Consider the following 20528-nt stretch of genomic DNA (forward strand, 5'->3'; position numbering starts at 1 on the left):
GGTTTACAAAACCCAACAGATAACTTTCTCGGCTCAAATCCATAAATATGCAATACAATATGTAGTTCATTTTACAAGGTTACTTAATAAATATAGCAATATACTGGATCATTTTATTAAAGGCTTATTAAATTAGTAATTGCCAATGTATTATTTAATGAAGGTAAACCAAATGTACTTCAATTTTCCAAATATCTAGTTGAAATTATGAAATGTTCGTCAACCAAGGTTAATTTAGAAATCTAGTTTAATATTATTAAGTGCAGTATAAAACATTCAAACATATTTTGTTGCCAGCGTTACAGGGATTGAAAGAATTAAGAAGTCTGAGTCAACAAATAGCTTCTGGGAGCTATTGTATTCGCCAAAGGATAATAAAAAAGATTGCGAGCAATAACATTTTTTATACATATACAAAACATCTTACAAAGGATTTAGATTAAGTTACTACATCAAGGGGTTTTCTAATTTAATCGGTATTGTTGTGTTCCTTTTCTCTTTGTCGGACTGCAACGGCAGTTTCTACGAGCAACCGAAGGCCTTTAAATTTGATGTTGCCTGGATCTTCCAACAATAACGGATCAGGATCGATCTGATTGGCAGGCATAACTTGAACTTTTGGGCTGGAAATAATAGGTTTTTTTATATAAATAACGAATTTTTTTCTCGATTCTGATACGCATATTTATATTCACGCAGTCGTGAAACATGTGGACCAACCTACATCCGTTTCATTAAATATATTGCATATTCTCATAATAGATTGTCGACAGATAGAACTGTAGAAATTTAACAGCAATATACCTACATAAGTACTTCAGTAAGGTGAATACCGGCTGTCAATATTAGGCACCCCATAACCTCTAGATAGTTTTGTGTATCAATGAAACGAAGTCTAATGCTAACAAAGTATAAAAAATATATTCATCCTGTTGACACCAAACGCCGTGTTCTACGCCAGTAGCAGACGTCACGTGAAAAGCGTCAATAGGAGCATTTGAATTTAAGCGCAAACGATTAGAACATGTAAAATCATATTGGATTCAAATCGTACCAACGACAAAAATTTTTTAATAAAAAAAACTAAGCTAACATAAATGAAAGCGCCTAGTACCTAGTATAACCGAGAGTCCTGTTCATAGATGGCGCCATTGGAAATTTTCTTTTAATCGTAACACCATCTACATTATGCCCACTTTTGATTTTAAAATTTGTTTATTAGGTATTGGTTACAGGTCCACTTAAATTACAAATGAAAATTTACAAACGGCTAATGTCTTTCCCTCCAAAAGGCTCATGGAATTTGAAAACAAAAAGTAATAACTTAATTTTTTAATTATACGTTCAGGTCTCCCTTGCTTGTACGTTTTGTTGGGTTCAAAAATAAAAATTACAGGCTTACCCAGAATAATTGTTAAGATTTGTAGAAACTGTTTCATTTCCAATATTCCATTTAAATTTTTCATCTTCACTTGAACTATCATAATAATTGACAGCATCCTCTTCAGAAGGATAAACTAACGTAAAACTCTCATCACTATCTTGAGGCAAGTGAATGCGCTTGGCTAGTATGGAATCAAATTCATTACGCCACCCAACTCTGCCATAATCAGCTCTCATAACAGCTAGCTTTTTACCTCGCCTCGAAATTGTATAATTTAAGGGGTCGTGGCCTTCACGCCTTATCATTTCAGGAAGAATCCTCCGACGAGCATTTATGAACCAATTACAAACTTGTAAAACAGTAAGATTTGCTTCTTGGGAAAGTGTAAGCTTTTCAGCGTCGCTAGGATATGCGTTGTATCGATGCTCATACAACCAACGCTTTAAAATTTTCACGGAGTGTTTCGGCAAATTCCCTCTTCGTTTTCGTATCGGCGTGAGCCCTACCTCTCTTAAAGATCTGGATGAAAAATTAAGATTTTGAACGAAATCTTCATGATCGGAAGTCGATGCGTTTCCATCGGTGCTGCTGTTGGACATCGAACTTATATCCAAGTCTGTTTTAAACATATTAAAACTTGACGAATTCATTTTCACTTGAAGAGCATATTTTTACTTTTGGTTGGGAAGATAAGTAAATAAACAAGTGAAACATTGATGTTTAAATTATCCTGCGCCAACTTTTTAAGAGAGCAATAAATGTTTGCATTTTAGGTAGTATAATTTAATCTTTCAATTCAAATGTTTGAGTAAAGTGCAATTTTCTTTTCCCTTTTGGCCAATGAAAGAAAGTAGGCAACTAGCAATTTTCATCTTTTCTGTTACAATAAGTATGACAAAAAATCCATCTGACGTCACAAATAAACTAAACTACAAAATGTGAAAATTATGTATCTACATATCTAATAGTTCTGTATATATGCAACCTACGTTTAAAGTTGTCCAACAGAACAACTATAAATTTAGGTTTTGATTAGCTGACCCTACTGTAGCATTTTTAATTTCGTTTCCGTTAATCAGTTTGTTTTCAGCACCAGATGGTACATAGTTTTTTCGTGTATTCAGTGCAGATCTTGGCCGAACCTATATTTTTCAAAATATCTATGAAGTTGTATTTTTCTTGTTAGGTTCGTAACTACACATTTGTTTTTTTTTTAACTGACACGTTACCAACTAAATCAAAAATATACTCTTACAAAATAATCGGCAAGTGATGTAAAAACAAAATTAAACGAAATGAATGGCCCAGTAGACAATTGAACAGCAACTATTAGGTAGGTAAGTCATTTTCATTTTTGATGGATTGTTTTCGTTTTCACATTTTTTTAAAAGATAATAATAACCTAGTTTTAAACACAAAAATAATTATTTATATTCCACTTCAACAATCAGACTGCTGGTTTAGTTTTCCTTTATTTCGAATTCAACGACCCATAACCATAGATTGAAAATATTTTTTAGGTCATTAATTTTCTTCACAGAATAGACACACTGATTGATATTCTTCTTCTCTTTTCACGCTTCTCGTAGGGCATTTGAGGGATAATACTATATACTATTTGCATTCAGCTGGGAAAGATTGCTCAGATTGTGTTACCGGTTTCTATTTCAGCTATTCTCTAGCTAACAAACTAACTAGCTAACATCGTGTGCTTTCAAATTATCATACCAGTCGATTAGAAAATTGTGATATGACCGAATGCTCTTGGTAACTTGACTACAAGAAGCAACAAAGAAGAAATTACGGCAAAATTCAGAAAAATAAAAAACTACGATTATCTGAAGTTTAAAGTTTGTATGGAGGGCGAAATTGAATGGAATGTTGTTAATGAAAGCCAGTTATTGGATGCGATGGTTGGTCACAAACCAGTTGGTGTGTAAAATTTTTGTTTATTGTTAGCCTTACTAGTGGAATATTTCTAGGTATAAACAAATATTTTCAAATGGTATTTATTTGTGACAATTTTTCAAATAGTTTGCATAAGGATGTTGACTCGCAGAAAATATGGGACCACCTAGAGACAATGTACAATTTGGAAGCTTTAGATGAAAGTGAATTATTACCATTTCCAAACAGTGAAAAAGAATTTTCGTTGCCTGAAATTGATTTTGGGAGTTTAGTGATAAAAAAAGATGAATGGTCTTCAAATTCGGATTCTCCAAAACTCCTAAGAAAAGAAGACAAGATGTCTATGAAAAATATAAAAGACAATTTATTTCATAGAGATAACAAAGAAGGTAAAGATAATAATAAACAACCCACAGGAAAAAGGGAAGTAAAGAAGGAGTCAGAGAAAAGCAATAAAGCAGTTAAAGGAAGGAATTCTTTATCAACAGCAAAGGAGGAAAAAAGTAAATCTAAAGAAGAATCTGCAAAACCTGTTAAAAGGCCTACAAGAGGTAGCTTAAAACCAAGTGATGATTCTGGTTCTAATGGGAAATCCAGCCCAATCAATGTAAGCAATGTAAAACGAAGAAGGATATAAAATTCTATTTTAACAAAGTAGAATGCTGAATTTTATAATACTGGATTACAATTTTATACCAATAAAGACATGAATAATTATGGAATATGATCATATAATTTGATTTAACCTGGTTAAATTTTTCTATATATGTATGAATATCTATATCTTAAAATCCCAGTGAACCACTTCATAGTATTTTCACATTTTCTGCATCCTTAAGTTTTGGATTTTTTCATATGCTAAATTCACTGAATTAGAGGTGGTGCCAGTTTTTATAAGTCTCCAGATCATTAAGTTGATGAAATAGGTCTGCAACTTGAACTATTTAATTACTATTAAAAATAAAAATGAAAGGGAGAGTAATATACCATAAGTAAAAATTATAATGGGTGTGATCTTGATTTTCATTGGTACTTGGCAAATGCCCCTTGCATTTTTTGGAACCATTAAAGATGAGAAGTTGTCAATGATAACATGATAAACAAAATGTTAAAAGATTTTTTAGATAATTTTGATGCTATTGTACGTTGATGGTTATAAATGGTTGCCGTCATCTTAATTTTAAAAATATATTCTCTTTAAAATGACTAAATTAATCTTGATTTTTCAAAATAATAAAATAAAAATTATGGTATAGGCAGTCGCTTACCAACTAATACAATTTTATTATGCCGTGTTATATTGCAGCCACATTGAGTACTTACTTTAAAGAGTGATACAAATTTATGTAACTTCCTGTAAAGTTTCAATTTAAAATGACTCATGCATCTCATAAAAATAACCTAAAAAGGTAGTAATTTTTTAAAACCCTATTCCCCAAATTATGACTCCACTGGTTAAAAAAATTAAGGTGTGGGGAGACTTACTTTATAATAATATACACATAGCACTTTTTGTTCAGTTCAGGATATGATGATTGTGTTGCCCTTGTTGCTTCTAAAAATAATTCTGGGTGTAATGGAAATTGCAATCCATAGCCGGTGGCCGTTTAGAACCCAGGTAATTCCAAAGTATCTAGGTGACTATATCAATCAATAAAACAACGGTGTATATAAATTTATTCATAGTGTGTAGAGTACAAAACTACCTTTCTAATCTACATAAAAATGCATGTTTGGACTCACAGATATCATTCCGATAATATTTATTATAAAAATCTAAAACTACATTCTCAACTTTAAATCCAAACTTTTGGTAAAGAAAAAACGCTGGGTTATTTATGGATACATGTAAGGTTATGTCCTTCCCCAAACTGGTCTAAAAGAAAAAAAATTCTGAAAAAAGTTACAGAATTGTGGCAATAATTATTGGTATTTTTTACATTTAAACCACCAAACACAAAAAAACGATATTGAACAAATATAAATATAATTATTTGTTTGCTACCTTTACTAAATTTTCAAGTTTAATAATTTCTTCAATGGATGGAGACCATTCACTCTCACTCTCTCTCTCTACTCTTGCTCAAGTACCTTGCTAATTGTACCTACCTGAATAAGATGGTAAATCATAAATTTACCAATTCCACAATTTCGCCATCCCGGTCTTGTGAATACAAAGGAAATATAGTTTTCAGTGTGGTTCACATCAGGAACTAGAAAGGCAAAACCGACAACCAATCTTTTGTACAAAACAACGCAACTGAAATCTGGATACTGAAGCGACTCTGTTACTATAAATAAGTAAATAATTAATGAAAAAGCTCTGACGGCAATTCTTTATTAAAAATGGACACTAGAATTAGATCATGTAATGTAAATTCTTTGCGGGTAGATTAGTTTTAAGCCAAATTCCATATAATTATACTTACAATCGATGCCAGACCAGAAAAACTGATTACAAAGACTATTGATGGCAGGGATATGTTCTGGCTGAACATAAGTAAAATCAATAGGAGCTCTTGGTAATAATTCAAAAGCTGGGTTATTTTTGTTTGCTGCTAATTGTACCTCCGCCATTAACTTTAACCTAGAATTCATATGTATAAAAACTTCTTTCTATCTACTAATCGCCTGGACTGCTTACCAACTAGGAAATATTTGGGTATCTCTTCTTATATAAGGTTTTAAGTATATAGCACTGTATGGAGACAAGATAATTTCTTTTCGTATACCGCCTGTAAGTTTGATTTGCAGTTTTTGCATTTTCATTTGAGATATATCTAAAAACATATATAAATAATGTATCTGTTCCTTCTCTTAATGGATTACTTCTTCAGTAGTGCATCTATAATTATGTCTAGAGTTTTTAAATCATTTTGTTTTAATTTAAATTTATTTAAAAATATGATTCAAGGTTACTAAAAAGTAAAATATGATCGTAGACTCCTTGGATGGGCAGCTCCTAATGTTTCTTAAATCTCAAACTTTCAACTTTTCAAATTTGCAAAATACAAAATTTTCTTTGCGCTGAAATTATTTTAAAAAAATTAGTGCTGGTGAGTTGTATGTAGTTGGTTCCAGGTTCCCTTGGGAGTATATTATTCCTCTCTCAAAAAAACACACTGATGGATATTTATTTCCTAATATTTCTCTCTCTACTTTTTTTTCTAATGTAAAAAAGTGGGCATCCACTATGTGATAAAATGTATTGTGAGAGTTGCCCCCTCTACTTAATTATTACTAAGCAGTTTACTACTAACTACTGCTAAGTACCTATACATAATAAATTATTAAAAATCCTTACTATTAAGTGAAGTGTTATAATGACAAAGTGGATCCAGTAACCGTAAGGGCTGTCTAGATTTACTTTGTTCTCTGCTCTTGTTGATTTTTGTTTCTACGGTGTCATCACTAACAAGAGATTCATCAGGTAGAAAGGATACATGAGAAGCTAGTTTAAGTAATCTGAAATGTAAGTTTAAAGTTTTCAACTCTTAAATCTACAATCATCATACTTCCTGCTTGAAGCTTCGCTGTAACTGGGCAACAGCATTTTCTTTTTCATGTTCTTAGATTTCTAAAAATAAATTAAGCAGGTACAAATAACATTTTAAATAAAAGTTGATAGGCATTCCGGTTAACAGAAGGACATGGAGTTTTGTTAATAAATTTAGATATAGACAATTATCTATAGTGCAATCGGGACAATATTATAGTTCAAAAGCTATTTGTTCATCCAAACTCTGCCACTTGTTTGCTTTCTTAATTTAGTTGAAAACTGTTCCTTTTGTTATTAGAACCTTAAAGTTTTTTAATACAATGTAATGCAAAAAATAAAAAATGTATTTTACTCATAAGTTAAATAATTTTTGTTTTTGTTTTAATATACCTACTCTCTGAGAACGAGTCGGAAACTGGTATACCCCATTGGGTTGTGACAGTTTTGCACTATATTCAATACATTTAAAGCAAGTAGCTATTCGATAAATTGAATATAGAGACTTCAACTATGCTGACAACACAAGTACCTCTATAACAAATATAAACAAAAATCCCCGGATCATTAATCAATACACAGACCTTGGTTTTCGATATAAACCCTGACTGTGAGTGCGGCAGTTTCCACTTTGTTAAGTTTATGGAAATAGGTGTTTAAAAAAAGTATACAATTTAATGTGTGAAATTTATGTTCATGTACACATCATTTCATCCCAGACACCTGAGCCTCATAGCTGAAGGGTAAACTGCAGAGTCATTATGGTGTGCGAATTCCAAAGGAATTCAAAGTATAACAGAATTTACATGTACACTTTTCCCTCTGCAGTTCACCCCTCCATTTAATGCCTCTTTGGTTTAAACACATCAAGATAATCAATATAAGTAAATCAACAACAAGAACGTCAAAATGGTCCGAAAAAATTAATATTTTGGAAACCAAATATTCACAATATTGACAATAGGACATGAACATCAGTGAAGTGTAATTCTAATATTTTAAAGCTTATGTTAGTGTACAAAGTATATAGGATGTCCCAGAACCATGACACACATATTATTTATTTTAAATATAAATAACCTCCCCCACCCTCCCTTAAGTTTGGTTACCCACTTTCGGATAACCTAATCTGCATTAAACCAGACATAATATATAAATCTCTGTAAACCTTCTGAGTTTGATCAAGTTCCATTTCATTTTGTTGCAAATTAACTTTTTCTATATTAAATGTTTGGGTCAATTCTTCATTCTTTATGTGTTTTTGAACTATATACTGAAACAACTCTGCATCTGATACTATTTTCTTTTCATTTTTCATTTTGTTTCTCTGTTTCTCTAATGACATCTGGGAATCTAAAATAATATATGTTCCGACCTAAAGCTGGAACTATAATACTATAAAATGTATGAGTATCACTTACACAATTCAGAAATTACATATGGTGATAATTTGGGGTACATTGTTGTCCACCATGCTGGTTTGTTAAAAACAGTTTTTGCTCCAGACAAAAATAAATAAGAATTGTAGTATGAGAGTCTTCCAGCAACAGTACCAAGCCACCTTTTCTTCCTTCTTATATCACCTGGAAAAAAAGTTTCCCAATTTCTATCAATAAATGAAACTATATGGTTTCTCCAGTGAAAAAATCCATTTCTTGCTAATCCTGAACTTCGCGTTTGTAGATGATACAATGCCAAATTTATCACTTGCAACCTACAATACATATCTTAATTTAAATCTAATTATATAGATTTATTTTAAATTAAACAGGAAAAAAAATAAGTAGAAATGCTCTGTTGTAAATTATTTTGAAGCATATGGGTTGAACATTCTTTCTAGTTTAAAGGTGGTTATATCAGGTTTAAAGAAAAAAAAATAATGGAGGTATTTTAGCTTTTCTGAAATAAAAACTAATTTCCCCATTTTTAATGGGGAAAAATCTACTTAGCTTAGTTCTTGAATTTAAAACACCTTGGCATAACATTAGGTTATAGCATAACAATTGCACAACAAAAAGTATCATCAAAGGGACCAAACTGATATTCTTTTGTGGTTAATTTATTAATTTTTCGTATTATTCTTCTATAAATAATCCTAGCCCGTGTGTTATTTTTATGATTATAATGCACATAAGAATTTACCATGAAAGTTTTGTCCTATGAAACTTTTCAATGCCGGTCTCCGAACATTCTAAACAAATAAATTCAAAGAAAACATCACCATTTATTCCACCAGGTGCCGAACCTCTTCTTAAACATCGGATGTGAACCGCACTACTGCATTTAATACATTGAAGACCTTCATCTACGCATATTTCTAAATGTTCATTGCAATATTTGCATCGTTTTAGGCTAGTAAGAGATTCCATTTTTCTTTTAATTAAAAATATAAGACTTTTTAGTAGGTTTTTTTAACCTCGACAATGATTCTGCGGCCAGGGGTAATTTTTAGTGGGTTCTTCTTCTTTCTTCTTTACTTCTAATGGCCACGACTGCATAAGGTCATTCGGCCAGCTTACACAATTTTTCACATTATTCAGATATCCTAAAGAATGCCTACTTAAGAGAAGGGTCTGGACCAATCCATCATCCTCCAGGTTATTTAACGTATACAAAAATGGAAACAACTTCTAATTAAATTGTCATAAAATGACGACCGATTCTTCAAACGGCTCCAGCAATCATCTTATACGGGATATCCGATCCCATCCGGCCTGGTTACCAGCGTGAATATAGGACATTCGGAAACCGTATTTACATACACCTCATGGAATTACACATCACAAATCCGTGTACATCCACGTAAGACGAACACTATTTCCCAAACTTATAGGCACTACGTCTCTATCACGTCAGATAACGACTATACGTAACAATATTTTCTTTAAACGACACTAATTTCGACCGATTTCTATAAATATTTTGGAACCGGGCAGGAGCAACGTCCGCCATGTGCAATGGTTCCATCGAAAAGTCTTTTAGTGGGTTAATTATAGGTTCTTATTCTTATTTGCTTTTGTTAGCCGAAACTGCCAGGATTTTTCGGCCAGTTTACAACTGTTATTTAACTTTGACACACGCAAAGTTAACGATTTCGAGCACAGACCGACAAAAAAACTGATAAGTCATACATAAACCTTTGAACGATTCAAAAAGAGGGTTACTCTTCGCTTCTGCCAAGGACCATCCGGGCCAATCCGGCCTCCAACTGCGTCAATAAAGAAAAGGAGGAAGCGCACTGTACCAGGTTCACAATTAACTTTTACCACCTAATTTGAACCCATTTAGCTATTAGATAATACAATGGGCCTACTATCGTAAAAATTGACGCGCCGCATGCGGCATTGATATTTTCGTAAAAGGCATATTTTTGGTTAGTTTACAATCTCGTTGAATGCCACAAGGTCATTAGTTATAAGCCAGATTTTAAACTCAACGATTCCGTGCATTTTCGAGTGCGCGTGCGTCGATTACAAATAAAATGTAAATTTTGCATTCTCTTTTGTTTGCTGTGTAACCGCCATCAACAAGCCGCTAAAGAGAGTTTAAATTTTATTGAAAGTTTATTGGTAAAAAAAACCTGTAAAGTGACATTTTATTAAGAAATACGCTTATAATTTAATATTCACAGTAACATGAACAAATTTAATATTATTTATGATGAGTATATACAAAATATGCAAGAGTTTCTAAAGAATAGTGATGCTCTTAGACAACAAAAGTTCAAAACTATCGAAAAGGTAGGTAAATCACTTACCCTTAGCCCATCTTACATTTTCCTGAGCGTATTCATTATTTATACAAACTTTTTGCGAGATAGAGAATAAAATTAAAGCAAAACCGGGTTTTCCTTCATTTGACAACATTCATTTCACGTGAGAAGACAAAACTGTATAAACCATATCCAGTCCCATCTTTTGCTGGCAAATTATTTTCAACTATTAACGCCGAAATTGAAAATTTAATTGTTTCTGAAATAACATGTACAATTTTTTGCAATAACCCTTGTAAAAGTATTCAAATAGCGTTTAATATGCCTTAAATTTATATTATAATCTTGGTTAAATTTATTACAACTTAAATATAAAGTCAGCCCTTCAACTAGAGTAAGCTATTAAGACACCCAAAAAATTTGCAGGCACATTGCAGGCAACTATGATTTAAAAGTTTATTTCTTTTTCCTGTAATAATAGTACATAACTTTTTTCACAGGCAAATGAAAAGTTTTTGAAAAGCATTCAGACAAGTTTAACTAGGGGAGAATATGATGAAAATCTTTCTACAGGTTATGTCAACAGTATCTCAACAACCCATAACAGGTTTCCAAAATCGACGTTAGCTGATATTACTGAAGATATTCTTCAGGTTCAGGTATTTTTTAATTTATAATACATATTTTTATTACTGTTTTATACTTAAGTGATGATAATTTTACTATAAAACCCAAAAATTGCACTAATCAATTAGATTTTCAAAATCATTCTATATAAATTGGTGTTTTTAGATGTTCAAACATTGACTATAAACTGCGACTATAAATATAACTACTGAAATTAATTAAGGTTTTTTACATTTGATAAAGACACGGTGTTGTCGAAACAATTGTCATGTCAAAATATATATAATTTCGTGAAAATCTGATCTTTTAGTTCTTATTTATTTTGATAAATGGATTTTCATCAAGTAAAAGCCACCTCAGTTCAATTATTGAAATCACGCTAATAACTAACTTTTTGTGTAACTTTCTTATTTAAAAAAACTAGAGCTGAGGTATTGGTAATAAAGTACTGCGTGGGCCGTAATTTATTTAGCAGTGTTACTTTTAAATTCGTTTCAATGAAAACCTATCAAGAACCTGTAGCAGTTATGCAGTTAAAAACAACATCATAATATAACATTAATCATTCTTTTTCACTTAGTTTCAGAAAAATGAGTCTAAAAAATTCTCACAAACTAAAAAAAATTTTAGGTCAAAACAGAAAAAAAATCGGATCAATCTGCCGATTCAGTTTTTTTGGGAAAGGAGATAAAGGAGGAAATGCCGGCCCCGGCGTGGATCCCTCCCAAAAAGAAAGAAAAGGTTGAAACAACTACCAGAATTACCAGATCTACAAGGACTAAAGATTGTGGTAATGAAATTTACTTGTTTGAACCCAATGACAATAACATAACATAGGTTGTCATACTAGCAACCTGTATAACCTAGGTCGCCCACCTCTCGATCGCGAGCTACCAGTAGTTCGCGGAGGCAATTATGAAAGCTCTCACAACGATTTTAATTATTAAAATACAAACTGCAAAAATCAGAGAAGCTTCAGAATTCGACAAACAAATCTAATTGTCATAGGTAGGTCATAGGGGTTCATTTCAAAATTAACAAAGTAGCTCAACACATTAAAGAGGTTGGCGACCACTGCTCTATAAGGATAAAGCTGTGTTTGATTGATAGTAATTTTTCAAAGAAACTTCCACAGGCTACTGTAATACTATTTATGAAACTTCTGGATTTTTCCTGCGTTGGTTGTTGTTTAGTCGAACTTGCTGCTAGCAAAATGCACTAGGCGTTAGTACAGGCGAGAAGGTTCCAGTTCTGTTACTTTTCAGAGTATAAGATAATAAATTATAAGAGTTATTTCTTTATTTGTTTGATTTTGCAGTAGACTCTTACTACTGAATTTATTAGTAGGTAAACAAAATGAAAGTTCTTGTCAAGCACTTTTAATATCTAATTGAAACAACTTCAGCAAAGTGCTGTCAACCTCAAGCCTGCTGCCTGCAGACTCAATATTTTTACACATTTTGTCGTATACATATTGCTTTAACGAATTTTTACGACAATAAATTTGGGCTTGAAATCACCTCTATTAGAGTTATACAATATTACATCCTTTTTAATATAATAATATTACTTTATGGTACAGATTGTCTTTTTGATGCAATAAATGAAATTTGGCATCAACTTTAAAATGCCTTAAAACTAATCCTAAACTAGCTTAATACTTAAATACTTAATGTTTTGTTGCTGTCTAGAGGATTTTATAGAATGTTTATATCAAAATGGAATTAAACTATTTAATAAATAATATATTTTGTCATTATTAGGTATGACCGGAAGGAATTCAGACATCATTGTAGAAATTCCTAAAATACCTTTTATATCAATATCGGATACTGATGATTCAGATGGTGAAAAATCAGAGAATCTGCGAAGAACGCGAGCGAAAACTCAAACAATTCCATTTCCTCAAGCTGTCGATGATGATGCTGACTCAAATAAGGAAGTATCTAAGAAAACAAAGTCTGTTCACCATCAAGAAAGCACTGGGAGCCCAAACGAAGAAAATTATAGAAGTAAAAGAACCAAAACTTTGAGAAAAGGTAAGATATTTTAACAATAAAAGTGTTGAGTAATTATTTACTTTATATTCATAGGGGGATTTTTCAATCTTGAAAAAGGAACCTTAATATTTCATATTATGATCCTTTTGTTAATCTGGCACCTCTTATAGAAAACAGCCAAATGCCTTGGGAGCATTAGAGCGTCATTAACCTTCAGCACCCAATAGTTTCTGCTTATGAATGAAGAAATTGGTGATTCAGTTAAATGTCGTAGGAAAGTCTATGTAGATTTTCTCGTAGGTCATAAGTTCATAGCAGTCTCTTAAGTTATAAAATTGGTCAAAATTCATTTTACTTTTACTTTAACAGGTACAATTTTAATTCGCTTTGCACCTATGTATTTGTAGTAATTAAAATGGGGTGATTTTGAAGTGATACCTTATAGACCTGACCGATGCTAACTTTCCTAACTTGATGTATGTTGGAAATAACTGACAATGGTAAAACTAAAAACCTAATTGGTTACAAAAATTTACTGCAATGCAATATTTTGAAGATTAGACTGCTCTATAGAAACAAATTTTGTTTTAGTTTTTTTAAATTAATTAAAAATTACTGTTTTAGGTAAAGTTCCTGAAAATGCTTTACAGGTGAACCGTACTACAGAAGTTGTTAAAGAAAAGAGAACTACTATAACACAGAATGAAAAAGTAGATGAAAATATAGTTAGAACTACAAGGACAAAAACGTTACAGAGAAACAAAGATAAGGGGATTGATTTAAAATCACAGAAAAATGATACAGGTAAATGATTTTTCATAAATAGTAATAATTTAGTTTTTCTTATACCTTGTAATTTGGAAGTTTGCAGTATACTAAGATATAAACAAGTATTGAGATTCTTCTAATACAAAACCTAAAATTTTGGTCTACAAATGAAATTTATGAATCTTAAATTTTTGTCAGGTCGTTTGCTATCCTGTATCTTGAGGTTTAAAATGCTTTCATTTCAGTATTACTCAGTCTCTTGAATCTTGAATGTTGACATGAATATTGAATATTGACTGGTAGTAATATATTATTTCACAAGTTCGAAAAACGGCCAAGTTTGATTTAATCCGATTTAATACCTAATAAAAAAGTGACCGAAGACGTTTTCCAACTTGCGACATTTTATATGATAATTAGTTTTCGGGTGCATTTTTAGAAAGCAATATGAATACACTCTACCGGAACTAAAGTATCGGAAACGCCCATGACATTAATAAAACTTTATAGATTACTGAAAATAAATTTTATGGTAACAGTGATAATATTTTATTAAAATTATTGTCCTCTCAATCAATTTTGGTAATTGCAAATTTTACATAGAATCAAAGGTACTTCAGTCAAAAGCAGAAAATCACCAACTAAAATCTCAGCAAAAAATGTTACGAGAGTCTGAGGAAAAAACCACAACAAATCGGGGTGTCAAATCAAAGCGAAGAAATATTTCAGATGAAGGGGCTAGTACATATAATAAAAAATCCAAATCTAACTCTCCCATTCGTAATTCTGGGTTAAATGGTACTACTCTGACTGAATATGAAGATGCTAGATCATCTGTTGGTAAGCACTTTGATAACCTTTTTTATTTTTAAGCTTGTTTGAACCACCAGATGCGTGTGAATTGTACTTGCTCTTTGCATACTGCATATGTTTGATAATTCAACACCTCATATTTTTAAGAAAACCTTTAGGTTAAAAAGCTAGTTTCTTGTAATGGGCAATGGTTTTTTTTTGTTAAGAACAGCATGGTTAGTTAAACAATTCTGGTGTATATTTAAGAATAGGATATTTAAAAAACAACTAATTTTACAGATTTTACCATTTTTTCAGGAAAGTCAGAAAATACTGCTCAAAATACTAATAATATGCTAAATGTTACTTATGAGTGTAAAATACCGAACACAAATGAACAACTTTCTCAATTTGATGTTAAGAGCGACACTGAAAGTGCGCCCAGAAAACCAAAATATGATATTTTTGGAAGCCATACTCCTGCTTTGGTTGAAGTTGATGGATCTAAGGTGAGGAAACTATTGTTATGTTTTTAAACCTTGTTCGTCAAATGCGTCTGTGAAATTAAACATTTAATTCACTCCGCTTAAAACTTAATGGAATTTAAAATTTATTTCGTCCAAAATAAGAAATTTATATCAGTCGATTGTTTACATATAAGCGCTCTTTTCGACTGACTAGCGACCGCAGCGCTCCGTTTTTATAAAACGCAGCGCCTGCCGCAATAAAGGTGGAACATTGTAGTCTTATTCCACAGGAGCATAGTCTGAAGAAAAGTTCTTGAAACACAAACACACTATTTATTTTCTCACCTATTATCTTATACTCCGCTTATTATTTTCTGGCTTTCAAACTTTTGACTATCTGAAAGCCAAAATCTGTCCTTTGAATTAAATCCAAGGATAGTTAGTAGTGTATCCTCGTGTTTTTGCGTCTTTGAAGACTGCCCCTAACATCGTTTTTTTTTTTTTTTTTTTTTTTTTTCATGTTGTATGCATCCTTATCTTGAATATCAGTTTGTGCATAAATGTGTTTTATTTTAGGCCAATAGTATACAACAAAAAAATATCACGTCCAAACCGGCAAAAGAGATTTTCAGCCCGTATGCAAAATCAACTACAAAGAAAAAAGTTGAAGCTTTTGAAAAATTACAGTCAGCGATTTCGGTTCCAAAAAAAAACACAGCAATAAAAACCTCTAATGTAACACCAATTGCGGCAAAAGAGCAGGTATGAAGTATTTCCAAGTTTGATGATTCTAAAATCATTATAAACACTCTGCGTAGGGTAAAATTTTAACTTCTGCTGACAAATTCATTCCATCCAATTCCGGTTCATCCAAAATATCAAAGTTAATTAGCCATCAATACAATGCAATGAGCCGTGAAAATTTGATAGGCATGAAGGTAAGTACTTGGTATGGATAACTTCCTTACTTTGCAGCGTTCATCACTTATCTTGGAGTTGGACAACCAGCGGTTGACCCTCGGTGTGTGCATTGATATAGAAGAGCGCTCGATCAAACCATTAATAAATAAACTTCACCAAGGAGGTAACATATCTTAGGGTGACACTCTATACCGAGTTGAAAATATGATTAAAAATGCATATAGAGAGGACAATTTCATCTTAAGAACTATAACTATATATGCAGTCAACTATATTCACTCCAGCATAGTAATAGTGGAACATACAATTGATTATAGTATCTCAAATTTATGTTTAATTAATTTGGTTAGTTTCTGAGCAACTACACAAGTCATTCAATAATTTCATTAGCTGATAGAGAGGACCTTTAATCAAAAAATTGGGTCATGGATTTACTAAGTGAAATACAGGTGCCCTTACAGTACTTCAAGGAACATGAAAGGTCAGCTGGCTCAGCAACTCAGGGGAATCCACTAATTATTGCAAGATTTATATAAAAACTGAAATGAAAGGTATCTACGATTCAACAGTGAGGGAACCTTAAACAGTAGTAATAAACCCCTGTGTGGCAGTCCCCTAGCCAGGTAGAAACCATTTACATGAAAGTAAAGAAATTCCTTTGTATACTTTCAACTTGAGTAATGTACATTTGTATTTGTTGCTACACCGTTGAACTGTACTCTAGTTTCGAGCGCTCATAACTATAGTATAACAGTTTTGCAAAATTTCTAGAATTTCTGACATCCGGGTCTTTAAAATTTTCACATTTTCTTAATACGTTATTCAGATGGTAATTAAAAGTTATAGATCAGTTTTGTTAGAAAATGTCATTGCAAAACATTTATCTGTATTCAGGGGCAGGTTATGACATATGATTTTATGAATGCCACAAGATCATCACAAAATCCAAGCATCCTCAGTTTAGAGAGCAGTACAGTGTGGTCCACCCGGCCGAAGGCTTTTGAAAAGTATAGCGCATCCATCCACCTCCCGTCGTCCAAAGCTTGTGCAATGAATTCTGTAAAGTAAGAGAAATTACTGATGGGACTTTGACCTTTAAAGAAACAATGTTATTTGTGGGTTAACCAGTGTTTAATTTGATTGAAAATGCAGCGACATCTCGAAAGCCCTCACAAAAAGCGATATTATCGATACAGACCTGTAATTGGATATATTAGATGCTTTTCCCTTTTTTAGGAGGGTGGGAAGGTGTTTGTTGCTAGGGCTAAATGAAAAATAAGAGACATGGCTTAACAGCATTAACAATCTCTTAGGGCTGGTGTAACTGTCTTACCTGTAAGTGAAAATCTCTGGCAATTCCGTTTTTATTTGAACGCTTAAATCTAATAAACGACCAGAAAGAAGTCGGATCCTCTGTCACTGCATTTTCGGCATGAAAGATGTAGTTCAAGACAAACATCAATGAGGCAAAAAAAAAGGATTGAGTTGCGTACAAAACCCTCAATTAACATTATGATGACTGGGTGTAAGATACTGAGTAAAAGAAATCACCAGGAGCAAAGTTATTGGCAAAAGGGTATACTATACTGATAGCAGACAGGCAGTTCTGGTATTTCATAGACCGCGTTTTACATCACATCTAGTACTAGAATGTCACTGCACCCTCGTTGACGACGGGTTAGTCAATCTTCCTTAGTTGGATTAAAGGGCATGCGCATTCCAGAGAAACATGCCACTAGGAGGGCTGCCGGATTAAACTTTATAGGACCGGTCTGACGACCTCAGTCACTAAAGAAGGAAAATTTCCAGAAACAATTTCTCAAATAATGGGATGATTATGTTAGCTATCTAGGAAGCTATTCTATGTGCAGGAAAAACCTACGCATGGCCACAGGTATTCTTATCTTGTCCTTGCTTCTTTAACAAACACCAATTCACTCCCACGTGCACGATGTGCGAACAGGAAGACAAAACAATAGGAGGCCGTATTCTGTGCGAATGTCGCAACGTCTCAATGTCGCCTGCTACGGTCTAACTGCTATAATGTGGGTAACCGTCTTCTGTTTACAGATACGGATACTTATCTTAGAAATTTCAAACCTTAACCCACCATAAAGTGAAATAGGAAAAATATTTTCTGTTAATTGCAACTCTTTTATATATTGTTCTTATTTGAATATTTGCAATTTTTAAAATTTTTGTTTTATTGTTGTTTGTTTGTTTTTTTCTCAAAGAAAACACAGAAAGAACTCGGAGATAAACATGTAAAAAATCAAGAAAGGGAACTCGCTCAAAAGAAAAAGGAGGCTATGTTGCAGGCATCTTCAGAAGCTAAAAAAAAACTTAATGAAGAAAAGCAATTAAAAGTCCTACAGCAACGTAAAATGATCGAAGCTGAAAAGCAGAAGTTGATAGAGGTAAAGTGCTAATTTATAATCAGCTTTTCTTTTTGCTGGTTTCTCAAAACTAATGAAATAATAAATTTTAGGGCTAAGTGATTTTATATTGTGTGTTAAACAACTTTTTAGATGCAAAAAATGAAAGAAGAGAGATTAAGGCAGAGGGAAGCACAGAGGGAAGAATCTGCACTGAAACAAAAGTTGGAAAATGAAAGAAGATTACTTGCAAAAAAGAAGTTGCAAGAAACTCAGATGCAAACAAAAGCGAATCAGGAAAAACGTGCTCCAGTATACATGACTATGCAAGCCCCTAAACTGCCTACAAATGATTGCTATGATTCAGATGATCCCGATTATAAAAATGTCGTTCCACCGAGTTGGTGTGTGGGTAAGGGATTTATTCTTTATATATATATATATATATATATATATACACAAAACGGTAGTCGTGACCGGCTAGTTGAACAACAAATTTTAGTTAATTGGGGTGTCGGTCCTGATGAGGGCTCAAATAAAAGGCTTTTGTGCTACACCGAGCCTGGTCCATTGTTTGAGTAGTGAAACTGCTTCGTTTCCATATCGAGCTTTTATTGATTGGAAAAACCCCATTCCTGTAAAATACACAAAACGGTAGTCGTGACCGGCTAGTTGAACAACAAATTTTAGTTAATTGGGGTATCGGTCCTGATGAGGGCTCAAATAAAAGGCTTTTGTGCTACACCGAGCCTGGTCCATTGTTTGAGTAGTGAAACTGCTTCGTTTCCATATCGAGCTTTTATTGATTGGAAAAACCCCATTCCTGTAAAATACACAAAACGGTAGTCGTGACCGGCTATATATATATATATATATATATATATATATATATATATATATATATATATATATATATGTGAGATTTTGGCGAAACGTCTGCAGGATTCCAGTCGGATGCAGGATTTGCAGGATTCCAGTCGGATGCAGGATTCCAGTCGGAGTTCAACGAGCGAACGGATGATATCCCGGAATATAGTGTCATCATATTTTTCCATCCGTGAATCAATACGTGAGAATATATATATATTCTCACGTATTGATTCACGGATAGAAAAAGGTGATGACACTATATTCCGGGATATCATCCGTTCGCTCGTTGAACTCCGACTGGAATCCTGCAGACGTTTCGACGTTCGAAGCATTATATATATATATATATATATATATATATATATATATATATATATATATATATATATATATATATATAATGCTATTTTATACTAACACCCAGCCACCATTCTGCTCAGGTTATTAGTCATTGCCATAATTGTAGGAGAGGCCGCTAGAATGACTCAATTGATCATGCTTACAGCGGGAGGGACCATCAAGAATACACTATTTTCTCGACACGCTCAAACTCCTAATTTGCAGGATATCTTTGAGACCATCGATCCAAAAAAATTAAAGAGGTATGTAAACTTGTGTGTACAAAACAAGCTGGTGGGGAGTTTGAGTTTAACTTATTGGACGATATTATATGAATTTTTTTAGGTCATCCAGTCAATTATGGCGACAACCGCCTCGATATACTATGATGCCAGAGTTAAATGATACAAAGTTTAGTGATGATGAGGATTAAACAACTTATAGTATTTAACATATCAAAATGCTTTATTTTAATATCTAACAAACTCCTAAAACATATTTGTATATTTTTTTCTAAGTTTTGAATAAAGATAATGAAATATTTATAGATAATGATTTGCTGAATGAAAGGATACAGACTGGCCTTTGTAATGTTAAATCAACTAGATAACTATTTAAGTGCAGAACAAAAATTAAGTTTCAAGAGTTTGATGTGAAAAAGCTGGCCAGTGTTTAATAAAGCAGTGACAAGTTTATCAAGGTGTAAATCTTTTTTTTTTACGACGAAACGCCTCGACTGATGTGTAATATAACCAACAGAACTGACCAACGTCAAAATACCATCCTTGACTAAAGTACAATAATGGGTCAAAGTGACTCGCGACTGTGGCTGCATTAAAACTATATTGCTCACGCTTCATCCGTGCATA

At 32.7% G+C, this 20528-nt stretch overlaps 4 protein-coding genes across 7 annotated transcripts; 2 read left to right on the forward strand and 2 right to left on the reverse strand.

Moving 5' to 3' along the window:
• Window positions 1–17: 17 nt before the first annotated feature.
• Window positions 18–2094, reverse strand: LOC132701345 (homeobox protein TGIF1-like). Its single transcript, XM_060669170.1, has 2 exons — window positions 1403–2094; window positions 18–623 (listed from the first exon to the last, which is right to left on the reverse strand). Exons 1-2 carry the CDS (start codon window positions 2032–2034, stop codon window positions 470–472), a joined length of 786 nt encoding a protein of 261 aa, XP_060525153.1. The 5' UTR covers window positions 2035–2094; the 3' UTR covers window positions 18–469.
• A 983-nt stretch (window positions 2095–3077) lies between these two features.
• LOC132703337 (MRG/MORF4L-binding protein) lies at window positions 3078–4007 on the forward strand. 3 transcript variants are annotated; one of them, XM_060672525.1, is made up of 2 exons: window positions 3078–3316; window positions 3367–4007. In XM_060672525.1, exons 1-2 carry the CDS (start codon window positions 3241–3243, stop codon window positions 3927–3929), a joined length of 639 nt encoding a protein of 212 aa, XP_060528508.1. In that variant the 5' UTR covers window positions 3078–3240; the 3' UTR covers window positions 3930–4007. The 3 variants fall into 3 exon arrangements, with proteins under 3 accessions (XP_060528508.1, XP_060528525.1, XP_060528516.1); XM_060672542.1 differs by having other exon boundaries at window positions 3086–3297; XM_060672533.1 differs by having other exon boundaries at window positions 3087–3312.
• LOC132703330 (cysteine-rich protein 2-binding protein) lies at window positions 4008–9769 on the reverse strand. Its single transcript, XM_060672515.1, has 9 exons — window positions 8931–9769; window positions 8210–8502; window positions 7957–8141; window positions 6808–6869; window positions 6597–6757; window positions 5937–6072; window positions 5722–5879; window positions 5402–5583; window positions 4008–5168 (listed from the first exon to the last, which is right to left on the reverse strand). Exons 1-9 carry the CDS (start codon window positions 9155–9157, stop codon window positions 4995–4997), a joined length of 1578 nt encoding a protein of 525 aa, XP_060528498.1. The 5' UTR covers window positions 9158–9769; the 3' UTR covers window positions 4008–4994.
• Window positions 9770–10277: 508 nt separating this feature from the next.
• LOC132706418 (inner centromere protein) lies at window positions 10278–20377 on the forward strand. 2 transcript variants are annotated; one of them, XM_060677751.1, is made up of 13 exons: window positions 10278–10528; window positions 11001–11159; window positions 11758–11917; window positions 12891–13166; window positions 13752–13931; window positions 14499–14735; window positions 15006–15196; window positions 15731–15916; window positions 15973–16092; window positions 18310–18492; window positions 18604–18862; window positions 19787–19922; window positions 20005–20377. In XM_060677751.1, the coding sequence occupies exons 1-13, from the start codon at window positions 10424–10426 to the stop codon at window positions 20090–20092; spliced, it is 2280 nt and encodes a 759-aa protein (XP_060533734.1). In that variant the 5' UTR covers window positions 10278–10423; the 3' UTR covers window positions 20093–20377. The 2 variants fall into 2 exon arrangements, with proteins under 2 accessions (XP_060533734.1, XP_060533744.1); XM_060677761.1 differs by having other exon boundaries at window positions 14625–14735.
• Window positions 20378–20528: the final 151 nt, after the last annotated feature.

Source organism: Cylas formicarius, unplaced genomic scaffold (genome assembly GCF_029955315.1).
Source record: "Cylas formicarius isolate icCylForm1 unplaced genomic scaffold, icCylForm1.1 PGA_scaffold_10__41_contigs__length_53128322, whole genome shotgun sequence".
NCBI classification, from domain to species: Eukaryota; Metazoa; Arthropoda; class Insecta; order Coleoptera; family Brentidae; genus Cylas; species Cylas formicarius.